This window comes from Alosa pseudoharengus, unplaced genomic scaffold (assembly GCF_046254945.1).
Source record: "Alosa pseudoharengus isolate Yale_2024_CS ecotype anadromous, Long Island Sound unplaced genomic scaffold, YU_APseudo_1.1 YU_APseudo_1.1_scf_4, whole genome shotgun sequence".
In the NCBI taxonomy this organism is placed as follows: domain Eukaryota; kingdom Metazoa; phylum Chordata; class Actinopteri; order Clupeiformes; family Clupeidae; genus Alosa; species Alosa pseudoharengus.
Window position 1 is genome coordinate 37,959,602 of NW_027468774.1, and position 12,424 is coordinate 37,972,025.

The 12,424-nt window shown below is 42.3% G+C and overlaps 2 protein-coding genes across 2 annotated transcripts; one reads left to right on the plus strand and one right to left on the minus strand.

The window, feature by feature from the left end:
• Nucleotides 1-86: 86 nt before the first annotated feature.
• litafd (LITAF domain containing) lies at nucleotides 87-3,845 on the minus strand. Its single transcript, XM_076266180.1, has 5 exons — nucleotides 3,739-3,845; nucleotides 1,661-1,721; nucleotides 1,264-1,410; nucleotides 783-969; nucleotides 87-678 (listed from the first exon to the last, which is right to left on the minus strand). Exons 2-5 carry the CDS (start codon nucleotides 1,704-1,706, stop codon nucleotides 561-563), a joined length of 498 nt encoding a protein of 165 aa, XP_076122295.1. The 5' UTR covers nucleotides 1,707-1,721; nucleotides 3,739-3,845; the 3' UTR covers nucleotides 87-560.
• Nucleotides 3,846-6,806: 2,961 nt separating this feature from the next.
• Nucleotides 6,807-10,766, plus strand: ptx4 (pentraxin 4, long). The gene is made up of 3 exons (XM_076267091.1): nucleotides 6,807-7,021; nucleotides 8,675-9,524; nucleotides 9,903-10,766. The coding sequence occupies exons 1-3, from the start codon at nucleotides 6,890-6,892 to the stop codon at nucleotides 10,541-10,543; spliced, it is 1,623 nt and encodes a 540-aa protein (XP_076123206.1). The 5' UTR covers nucleotides 6,807-6,889; the 3' UTR covers nucleotides 10,544-10,766.
• Nucleotides 10,767-12,424: the final 1,658 nt, after the last annotated feature.

The window sequence follows — 12,424 nt, forward strand, 5'->3', positions numbered from 1 at the left end:
GTAGATGGTAAAGCTTTGTTATTCAATATGAAGTGAGTATGCAAACTTTGGGCATCCAGAGGAAAAAATGAGTCAAATGACAAGACTTACAGGAAACGTTTATATACATATGACATGCCAATCAAGTTAACATCCTTCAGAGTTCATACATTACCAAGTACACATTGATCTTTTAATGTAAATATATTAGACATATAAGACATATCTTAAAAATACAGTTTTGCTATTGCACAGTCTGCCGTCTAAACGGTGCTTCTACTTTGTCAGTATAAGCAAGGTCTTTGGCATTGTCATATCAGAGGTCATTAAGTGTGTGTTGACATCCATGCCCAGTGAGAGACATGGCAAGCCTGCCCTAGACAAGGTTAACCAGAGGCACTGATGCAGTGGACTACTCAAGAATGAGTCACAGTCCTTCATAACCCATAACCAACTTCAGTTTACCTATTATTAAAGAATGTCTCTAGCTGCAGCAGGAGGTCTCTTTTGACCCTCAGTAAACTAAAGGACTCGATGACTCTATGCTGCTGCTGCCAAGAGGCCCAGAGCCAACATGGAGGTCAAGAACAGCATTTCTTCTTGTCCACATAGAGAACGCGTTTGCACCTGGGGCAGGTGTGGTAGGCGTCTTTGAAGTGCTTCATGAAGAAGGGGATCAGACAGCAGCAGAGCACAAGCCTGGCAACAAAACACACAAGTGTTCAGTCGCTTGCTTCTTCAAAAAGGGAATGAGCCGTGCAGGCTGACACTTTGTTTTGTTTGCATCTTATAGTAGCTCTTACCCGCACAGAATGAAGACAAAGCACATGATCCAAGCGTACGTTCCGACTTTGTACGAGACCTCAGTGAGCACCTGCTGCTGACAGCTTGTGCAGGTCGTCATCCCTGGGTTGTGGCCTAGTTGGTGATCCTCACTCACAAACCTCTTCACTCCCTCGTCTGTTGGTGCTGCAGCATGACTTGAGCTGACTGTAAATGATGACCAGAGTGGATACATCAGCAGAGGTCATTGTTTTTATTTTCCCATTTATTTTCCGATATTCCAGTTTTCTAATATTTTTTTCCAATTTTATTGTAGATTTTGGTTAATTGAAGTGGCATCCTCTCAATAAGTTTCACTTAAGTCACACAGACTTAGGTTGATAATGTATTCGTATGAATACAAATGTGTATTTTAGTGTCCATTTCAGGATTTTAACATGGGGAAGAAAAGCCTACTGCTGGACTTCCATGGGGAAAAGATGAGCAGACTCCTAGACTTACCATTTGGTGCCTGGACGGCAGATGTGTAGGGGCTTTCATTAACATCAGATTGTCTGAAAGGCTTGATTGTACTTGATCCAGGTGTGAAAGGTGTGTGCACGTGGTAGACCTTCACACCATCCCCTTCTTCTCCAGCACCTCCCGACACTTAAAAGACAACCAACCATGGCTTTAGACAAGATACAGTTGACTTGTTTTCTCTAAGCGAAGTATGTATGTGTATGCCATTATCAGCCTTTTAAAGATGTTTCTCATAATTGTGTATATTATATAGCATAATATATTGCTTTGAATAAGAATGCATTCGTTTAAATGGAGGTGGTTAGGTGGGTTCTCTGAACTGAACTGCACTATCATGTTGGTTGTTTAGTTCCATGACGAAGACATAGGCCTTTACCTGGTATGACGTAGGGAGGAGGGTCCTTTTTTCTGTCTGTGCTCATTGTTTATAACTAAAACTGGAAAGACAAGAGACATGTATCAAATCACATTCACAATGAAACAGCTGTGAAACAAGGCGGAATCTCCCTAACAGTCTCCACCTGCATCTGATGAGCATGTGTCTTTAATGAAGCATGAGTGCCAGGTGGGAGAAGTCCTGGATACCACTATGCCTTTCTTCCTTGCTATGCAGTTCAGTGGGGGCAATGTTGCTTGAAGGTGTTCCTAAATGTTGATTTACAATTGGTAGCCTACTCTGAATAAGTGCAGTTATCAAAAGCAAAAAAAGAGCACTGGGTAGGTCTGATAAATGACCACTAGAGGGCAGCAGTGTTATAAAATGGCTTCTATTCATCAAGCCAAAAATATCCATAATTAGGCTATTCCCAAATTAATCAGGACACAACATTTTCTTTTGAACTGGTTTTAAAACACTACATTTGTTTGATTGATGATTGGTTGAAGTTTGTTCATCATGTTGCCATTATTGTTCTTGGTTTGTAATTCAAAGGTGAATTAAAACTTTTCCACAATCTGTCAATCATATTCCTTTCCAAGACGGCAAATGACACATCAGAAGACATTAGCAGCATGGGCCTTGCCCTTGGCAGAAACAGGCGTTTTCCCTCATGCAGTGAAAGTGGAATGTGACAGTGCCACATGTTTCGCTTATCTACCTCCATTAGTTTCATTCAGCCTCATTAGTCCCGACTCTACTTCCCATGTCGTACTGAAATGGCGAAGATATCCCCGTGCTGTGAGTGACAGAGCCCTGAGGGACAGAGGATTTCTCCAGACTCGAGGGCCTGGGTCCGTGCTAATACAGGCCTGCTGTGAACTCAACCACACCCTCAGTAATTTATCCTTTCCCATCCCAAACTTCCTGATATGTATACACTATATAGTACACACACACACACACACACATATCTTAACATGTATTCTAAAAATATATACAATGTACAATCTACCCAATACCATGAGAAAATTATACATGACAAACAAACGGAAGACTGAATACCAGCGCATAAAATACTGTGGTTACCTGAATTATTAGGAGCACATTTTTAAGGCATAAGAGGCATGTCTATGTTATCTTGTGCCAGGGGAGAATGAAATGTCTACAATCTGACTAAAAAAGAGTCAGAGGAATTCAGAGACTAGCCCTTAACAAAGGTGTGGTCCTGAGGCAGCATCAAAGCCATTGTAGCTGAATGCTGTTTCTGTTGAGTGTTGCGCAATCCTCACTCAACACCTGCTTCAACACTATTTTCTTTGACATTTGATAAAAGACCAATAAGCATTTGTTGATTAATATTTCTCTCAGATGCTGACCTCATATCAACCAATTTCTATCTCATTTCCAGAAGTTATTATTATTTCAAGAAGTCTCTTGTGTGTAATATCTACAATGAATACTGTAAATGAAAAAAATCTTGACTCGCTCTGTCAGTCTCGGAGACTACAAGAAAAATCAAAGATTTTCTTAAAGGGACACCAGGCAAGCCTGATGCTTTTTCTCTACGAAACTCCCCCTCGCTTGGTCTGAAGCTCTTTTTCTTTTCTTTGCGTCTTCCATCAAGGGTTTTCGCTGCTTCTTCGCCGGCTCTGCCATTATACACACGTTTGCAACAATATCTATCGTTTCGTTAGCCTGCCTCTGTGCTGTAAACTGATCCTGCTTCGGTCGGTCGGCGGGTAGGATACACCGAACTTGCAAGTGGGATATTCTTTCTACAGGCAGTAGGGGCGGGCGAGAGAGCCTTCATTCGCCCCGTAATGATTCATTTAACCATATACCGACTTACGAAGATGATTAATTAACACGAAAACGTTGCCTGGTGTCCCTTTAACCCTAACCTAACCTAACCATCTTCACAATTTACTTAATGAAACCTGACAAAATGTCTCAAAATTATACGAGGCCCAGTTATGTCAAGTGTTCAAGAGCTCTTAAACCGTTTTGATGAGTAAACTTCTTATTAACAAATTGAAGGCCTGGAACAATCACATTAAAGAATCCATTTGTCTTACCTGTACTCTGTGTCTGTGTCTGAGTTTGATCCAAATGATCACACTGAATCCAGACTGAGCCAGGAGAGCCTGTGCACCTAGGCTACTCTCTATCCCCACCCACACTTGTTCTCATGAATATTCAACATGGAGTAGATCAGGAAAGCGCAGATCTTGCCAGTAAGACTAGGCTCAGCCTCACGCATTACACTGGCTCCTGCCTCTCACTCTCTGCTGAACCTGTTTCTCCCTCAATGGTGCATACTTGTCAGGTTGCTCATAATCATAGGCCTAAACCTGCTCCACAGAGCAAAGGACTGTGACATTCCAATTCTAGACTACACACAATCCTACACAACATGGTGTGTTATATTTCTCACAAAATTGTGCTACCATATATAAACCTCCTGTGAAATCTGTCATTCAGAGGAAGAAGTGTACTTATCAGCTGGAAAATATGATGCTGTAAGGTAGATTCTGAGCTGACAACAACAGGGACTGAAGCGATACTATCTTTTCTTATCTTACCTGTTACCTGACACTGTTATATCCAGAAAAAGATAGAATCAGATATCACTGATATAATAAGATATCATGGCATGTGAGCCCTTCAGCTTTGGCCCCAAGCTAGTCATAACACAACAACACTGACAATGAAGTAACTCAGTGCCACTCAAACTACATCAGACGGAAATGTCAGATAGTGCCATGGCTCACTGCCTCCACCACATAGATTATCAATTAATACTTTTGAATGGACATACGGTGGAGATGAGGCTGGGTGGTGGGATGGTCAGTGGTCGGTCTGTGGTCGCAGGGCTGGGCCCAGTCCTGAGGAGGGTGTGTCTGGGAGTGGCGGCATCGATGTCATGTCTGTGTCACCGCTGTCAAGCCATGTCAGCTGTGGTGGTAGGCTTGGCGCGCTCAGGCTCCGCTGCTGCACCTGCCGAACCGGCTCCGTGGCATTCCTTTACTCGGACCAAACCCTTCTCGTTCTTCCTTTTCTTAGCCCAGCATTTTCTCACACGGTTGCTGGGTTTCTGACCGCCCAGCGAGCGCAGCCCCTTTCTGGTCACTTTCGTGACAGAGATGAGATGAGAGACAATGGCTGATGGCTGAGATGACTCATCTCTTCTCTGATGTATATATAGTCATGTTTGCGCAGGCCAAACTAAATGAAAACAAAACAACAATACCCAGTACATACAAGCCTGTGGGACTGGCCTGTTCCAACAATGCCAGGTTTTGTTGTTTCATAGCCTACTTTATATTTTGTTTCGGCTTGTTGTCAGGTGAATACCGTTGTCAATAATGACTTATATGGGGTGGGTCACACTATCCCAACCATTTGCCATGCATGCCTTGACATGCATGGCAACCATCCAAGATCACAGCATTTCCGAAAGTCCTTATCACTGATTTCTTCCCGAAGTCTGGTGTTAAAAGAATACAAGTCATGAAACCCACATGATTTGATTACTCTTAAACAGACATTGCGTTGTCAGTGCTACTGTGTCAGGAGACTAACCTCTGCACACTGTACTCACTGTAAAGGATTTCCTCTTATGTCTGATGTCATGACCACTCATCATCACTCTATTATTTTTTCGGACAAATGTTAGTCCTATTGTTTGTAAATAACCAGACTAACATGCTCAACACCTGAAATATCCATGGGGCAATTAAAAAAGTTAAGAAAAAAAGAACTGTGAGTGCTATCTTTTATTTCTAAAGTCCTATTGTTTGTGCAATTGCTTGTGTTGCTTCTTAAAAAAGGTATAATGTATAATATAAGGTATAACTATAGGGAGGAGGAGACCAGACCAAATGAAAAGAATCAAAGATGAGGAGAACATGCCAAGGCTCGAGAGGAAAGACAGTCATGATGATAGACATGCACTACAACATCACTACCACTCCCATGTAATTAGCTGCTGTGAACGAAGCCACCCTCCTCTTTTGTGCATGAGGTCTACAGAATCATGTCTGCAAAACATTTGTATGTGATTTGTATCACTGATCATAATATGTATTATGCCCATTATGCCTGTGTATGCATTTACAGTATCATGGTGTGACTGTGTGCTCACAGATTTTATGTCAACAATCCTTTGTAATCCACAGTGCAAGGCACACGACACCAGTCCGTTCCTGTGTCTCAGTCACTCAGTCTCATTTCTCTCTATCTCTGATGCACACATGCATTTTTTTATTGCCCTTTCTTACTACATTATCTTTACTGAGTATCAACAATTCACCTTTCAGCAACATAAATATTTAACACTTGTACTTTGAGTAGTTCGAGGCGAGGCGAGAGTTTGGAGTTTGAGGCCAACTTTTTCTCCTGTTTGAGAGCTGGGTGAGGAAGAAAGAATATTACTGTATTGTGTGATAGCAATCAATATTGCTGTCAGTGTATTTCAAACAACATTCCACTTGGCATAATCTACCCTGTTGTATGACACAGACAGCACATTGTTAGGTGTTGATTGTACAAACATTTTGCTGGGAGAATTTAGCGAGGGCGGCTTTTTCAGCATATGGCTTTGTTCCAGACTATGCTGTAAATACTTCCTCTGTCCATTTGGGGGACATATGTATGAATATTCATCTACATCAGGAGTCTGCATAAGGATATTACATTTCAGCAATAGTTTGGGATTTGGAGACAAAAATATCTTGTACTTTATTATCTTATCTGTACAAGATATCTGCGGTTCACTCCTCTAGAATAGACATAAACATTACCCGAGATATAGACAAGTATTATTCATTATTCTTTAAGTCTCACAGGTCTTTAGTCCTTTTTTTACATGCAAATGTACACTTCATGAACATTTCATTGTCTTGCGGTCTATGTCATACAGCCACGTGAAGATGTACAGTGAGTGTCTTTTTAAATGTGTGTCAGTGTGTGCCTGCTCTGCTTGTGCGCAAATTAAGATGAGCTCTGCTAAAGTCATCATTCTGTTCGCCAGCTTGCCGTCCCTGTTGGCAACAGCTGAGCCTCGAGCACGGAGGAGTCTGGGCTCGGAAACTATGACAAAGGGAGGGCCATCTCTCACTCTTGAGCCTCACACAAAAAAACACACAAGAAACACAAAACACACTAAACGTGGTCCTCAGATGAAAATCCACTTGCAGAACGGACTCTACCAGTGTTGTTACCGATATGGACTGCAGCAGGGCTAGTTGTGGCCTGATCCTTATCATAGGCTTGCTCCTGATTGATCTCACTTGGGGGCAAGGAACACGACAATCCAACAAACTTTTGTCACAGAGGCTGCGACAGCTGGATGCACAGGTTTGGGCAAATTCTTATGTTCACATATAGCACTCTGTGTAACATTTCTGCAAGCTGAATAAACCACCACATTATACAACTCTGTTTCCAAAAAAGCTGGGTCAGAGCGTAAAATGTAAATAAAAACTGAATGCTATGATTTGCATAGCATGTAAACCTTATATCTGATTGAGAATAGTGTAAAGACAATATATCAACTGTTATAACAGAGAAATGTTATTGTTTTTTGGAAAATATTTTTATATGTTACATACATTTTGAATTTGATGCCAGCAACACATTTCCAGAGTTAAGACGGGCATGTTGATCACTGTGTTGCATAACCTTTTATTCCCCTCAACAGTCTATACGCATTGCTTTGAGACTGATATGATATGTTGTCCCATTCTTGCCCGTAACAGTAGCTGGTCTACAATCCAGGGTCTTCTTTGACATATTTTCTATTTTATTCTGCACCAGATGTGACAGGACTGGATTGTTGTACCTTATGCAATAGTTCCATATGGAGCCATGCTGTAATATGTACAGAATGCAGTTTTGCACTGTCTACCTGATACCACATAACAAGAACAACCCTTCTCTTTAGCCCTAAGGATACAAATAATTTAAATTCTAAGTGGTCTAACCACAGGGCAGTTTTCCACTTCGCCCATATGCTTGGTCCAGATAAGATGGCACATATGGGTAGTGTTTAAATATGATTAGCATTTGAGGATGCAGCATCAAACTACTGAGCCCATTCCTGAGCCTATTGAAAGATTTACAGCGTCAAGTCTGGTTTTACAGTAATGCAATGCCCTCTAAGGCCCTGAAGATCACGGCCATCCAATATTGCTTTTCCACCCTGCTTTTTGTACAGAGATTTCTTTGGATACTCTGGATATTTTAATGATAATAGATCAGGGATTCCCAAACTGGTACGTGTACTACCGGTGGTACGCAAACTTCCATTTGGGGGTACGCGAGATGAAAAGGGCAATGTTGGAAAGGTGTTAAAAAAATATATATTTTTTTTAATCTTAAGCCTTCTCTTTGTTCTTTGTGTTTCATAATGTTGTTCTCCATCCTGTTTTTTTAGTGTGAGAGATTAGACCAGTTGCACATTTTGATTTGTTATCATGTAGGGTGGCTAATTAAACATGATGCCTGGAATGCGTTAATAGAATGTGTTACATGTTTATACGCGAGTACGCGAGCCGAGTCAGGATGTAAGTGGTAGTACGTGGGAAAAAAGTTTGGGAACCGCTGGTATTGATGATCAAATCCCCAAATTCTTTTTTGATTTTCACATTGAGGAGCCTTATTCTTAAGTTGTTGCCCACATAGTTTTTCACAGAGTGATAAATACCTTTGCATCTTGACTTCTGAAAGACTCTTTGGGATGCTCTTTTTGAATCCAATCATGTTGCCAATTAACTTAACCTAACCTCTCTGCAAATAGATATGGGCTTATGTGATTTGCAGGTCATCACATTATGTATTTATTTACATTTTACACAGCATCCCAACTTTTTTGGAATCACGCTTAGGATAAAACAGAACAGAAAGATCTTGTAGAGAAATGTTGGCACAACCGCCCTTGTCTGCTCACTATATTCCATTGTTATGTGCTAATAAAACCCTGACTGACTCCTTTTTCCGATTACTCTAAAGTTCAGAACATTTCAGGAGAGGACACTAAACCATCTTCAAAACATTGCAGAAAATGTCAACGTTTCCCAAAGCATAGACACGCGCTTCGAGATACTGACGAGGCGATACGAAGGCCTGTCCAGAGAGCTGAAGGCCTTCAAGGCCACCACCGACGCAGACCTGAGCTTGCTGAGGGCCTGGACTAAGAAGTTGCAGAAGAAGACCAAAAGGCTGGACCTGCGGATTACTGGTCTGGAGAGGTCCCTGCGGGACAACAACAGGGCCTCCCAGAGGCAGGTGCAGGAGCAGAGGGACGCCCTGTCCAACCTCACGGACGAGCTCCAGGAGCACATGACCCACATCGACTCGGTCAAGGCCCACCAGGAGGAGGTTCGAGACGGGATCCGGGGCCTGCAGGGGATGTTTAGAGAGCAGCAGGCCCAGATGACACGGCTGGAGGAACGCATGAGGGAACGAGCCGTAGTAGCACAGCCAGGCCCCCTCTCCACGAGAAGCGTAGCTGCCCCCAGTGAACCACCCATCTCCAACCAGACCCCTCAGGGCTCCACTCTGACAGCTGAGCGGAACACCAAACCCCAAGCCAAAGCCCCTAAACAGGGAAAGATGAGGAACCACAGTCCCTCGGCTCCCAGGGCCACGCAGAGGAGCAGGAAAGCCGGGGACAGGAGGAGGCTGAGGAACAGGGTGCAGGGGTCCAGGCATACAGACTTCCTGGAGGAACCTCGATTGTTGCCCACAGAGCCAGGGGAAAAGGAGGACACAGAGGGAGAGGAGCTCCCCATCCAGAACATTCTGCAGTTGCCACTAAGACACAAGATTCCTCATCACACTCCAAGGCCACGAGCCACAAGTATGTATATTCTCCAAGACAGCCATACACTTTCCCATTAAAATGGACAAAGTAGAAAGAATAATATTGAATCATATTTTAGAATAGATAAAATCACAAACATGCTTATAATTGTCATTCTAAAGGTCAAATGTCATTGGTTTGCAGTTGCCATGTTTGTATTGTCTCAAAAAGGGAAACAAAACTCTCTGAAACACACTGGAAACTAAAACAATCTCTGTGTTGGTTTTTGAATTACAACATCTTGGGAAAAAATTGCATCTGATCTTGAGTTTTGCAACACATCATGAGTACATTTTCAGTACTGATTCCAATTTGCGTTTTTAATGCAGCTCATTTTAGTCATGAGTTAACTCCTCTGTTTGATTTTATTTACAGTATGCAATGTGAATTCCATGCTACTGTTTCCCTCTGCTTCCACTGAGAACTATGCCACATTCATCAAGGGCTTCACTACCAGTATTTACGAGCTGACCATCTGCACCTGGGTGAGAGTTGAGTCCAGGTACATGGGAACGCTCTTCTCTTATGCCACCGCGGACAACGACAACATGCTGGTCCTCTATGGTCGCAACACAAGCTCTGCGGGCAGTGTGGATTTCGTGATTGGGGATCCTGCATACCGGGAGCTACCAGTGCAGACCATCCTGGACAACCAGTGGCATCACCTGTGTGTCATCTGGTCCTCCATTGAGGGCCGTTTCTGGCATTACATCGACCGCCGCCTCATCTCCACGGGCTCCAGGTTCCAGAACGGCTATGAGATTCCGCCGGGAGGTACTCTGGTCTTGGGCCAAGAGCAGGACTCTATGGGCGGAAACTTTGACCAGGCGGAGGCCTTTGTGGGTCGGCTGGCTGGTTTTACCATGTGGCCACGGGTCCTGAGCCCAGGGGAGATCTCCTGGATTTCTACAGGGAAAGGGCTTCCTAGAGGAGTGCTTCTCAGTCTCGATGATGTGGACAAGCTGAGAGGATCCGTACAGCGAGTCACATGTGAATGTCTGGAGCACTGTCCCTGATACTAACACTAACAGAATAACTAGGCTCAACATTCGAGTCAGTTAGTTTTTAATACAATGGTCCTGCTTTCAATGTGTTTTGTTCGAGGCCTACATTAACTTTTCAAATATGTTTCATTAATTAATTAATTAATTCATTCATTCATTCATTTATTCATTCATTCATTCATTCATATTTCCATGTACACGGCAAAATCTGCTTATCTAACGGAGTGTTATTAATTTTATATTAAGATAAAAAATCTAGTTGGTATTGTTTTTAGTATAAAGAGACAAGACATGGTTCGGAGTAATTTCACCCTAGGGTCCTTTGCACCATGACCCCGAGCCAAACAGAACCGGTTTTCCCTTGGACGAACCTATGGGTCGAACCCTGGTCGAGTAGCGCTGTCAGAAGTGTTTACCGAAGTGTTTACAACTTAGTGTTAACTAATAATTGTTGCAAACTGGTACTACGAACAAAATATTAGTGCATTCCTGGATCTACATCCTTATGCATGCTTCCTGCCAGGACTTTTACGGGCTTTTCCCATATCACGGAAGTAACGTCGACGCATCGGTTTAGTAGCAGATAATAGCATCCATCAGGCAAGTGTTATTTAAATAAACTCCTGGTGTACTTACAAACTTTTCAATGCCTCGTTTTATGAGTAAAGAACATACTGTAGAAGTCATTCGTTTCTGACAGGGCTACTCGACCAGGGTTCGACCAAGGGAAAACAGGTTCTGGGAGGGTGTTTGGCTCGGGGTCATGGTGCAAAGGACCCTAGGGTGAAATTATGCTGCTTTCCAGTAGTCTCGTAAATCATCGTACACCCACCCGTACAACATGTACGAATGAGTGGCTTTAGGAACGCATTTCTCTCCAGCCACGAGGGGCATTAGCTGGAGGCTAGTCATTGTTTTGTGCTAGATGTAGCCTCTAGCTAAACAGCTTGAAAACAAATTGTTACATTGTATTGCAGGCACAGCAAGACCTGCAATGCATGAATTGGTGACCGGATTGAAGCAGCAATGTAATCTAGTGTGTAAGAGCATTACATCAACATTAACATGACCAACAAAGTACATATGCAAAAAAAATACATGTCATCTCATCTCAACTATGGGCGCAGCCATGTTTGTTGTAAGGTCGTACGTCCACCTCGGGGTACCCTCAAGTACTCCGAGGTAAAGTGGGCGTGCCTGCCCAAAACTCAGGCGGCGGATTTACGACACAACCCGAAAGCGCCATTACTTTCTCTTTAAGACACTGGCAGCCAAATTTGCTTGTTTTAAGAACAAATATGCTTAGATGCTTTTTAGGGCCAGAGTAATCTCTGATAATGTCCTGAATTTCATGCACCCTGCTTGAAACCAGCTTGCCACTCATAACAGCCTGAAAATAATGAAGTGGTTATTTTATGTCATTTTGAAAAGCTTCTAAATGTTGATATTATAAAGCTCAGATATATGATATAAATTGTATAGACTTAAAACTGTATAAAACTGTAACTTTAATTTAATAGTTTTGGTGTATTTTTTATGTTAATTGTGTAACATCAGTTTTGCATTTCAACATTAAATGTGAAGTCAATATTCTATTTTTCTATTTCCATATTTTACTGTGAACATTAAAAAATAAAAATAAAAACATATCCAATAACTGTGCTTTATTGTCAGAATAAATGTATTTAAGCTGATGATACACATGACAACAGTTTGAGCAATGTTGCAGAGCAATGTATGTAGCCACACCAATGTTGGTTTTGGCCATAGACTGTAGGCCTGGTTTAGGCCCATTGCCATTAATATTGGCCAATATTTTTACCACATTATTTACCACAACTTTTAGATGATGAAATTAAAGCACATGGTACAGGTTATGTGATTGCTCAGCAA

Bases quoted from the DNA above. Each gene is read 5' to 3' on its own strand.
- litafd (XM_076266180.1), bottom strand. From the start codon at position 1,706: ATGAGCACAGACAGAAAAAAGGACCCTCCTCCCTACGTCATACCAG. The intron at 1,411-1,660 runs GTAAAGGCCTAT...TTGTCTTTTAAG, and splicing joins TCCTCCCTACGTCATACCAG to TGTCGGGAGGTGCTGGAGAA. The intron at 970-1,263 runs GTAAGTCTAGGA...CATCATTTACAG, and splicing joins TGCCGTCCAGGCACCAAATG to TCAGCTCAAGTCATGCTGCA.
- ptx4 (XM_076267091.1), top strand. From the start codon at position 6,890: ATGGACTGCAGCAGGGCTAGTTGTGGCCTGATCCTTATCATAGGCTTG. The intron at 7,022-8,674 runs GTTTGGGCAAAT...ATTACTCTAAAG, and splicing joins TGCGACAGCTGGATGCACAG to TTCAGAACATTTCAGGAGAG. The intron at 9,525-9,902 runs GTATGTATATTC...TTTTATTTACAG, and splicing joins TCCAAGGCCACGAGCCACAA to TATGCAATGTGAATTCCATG.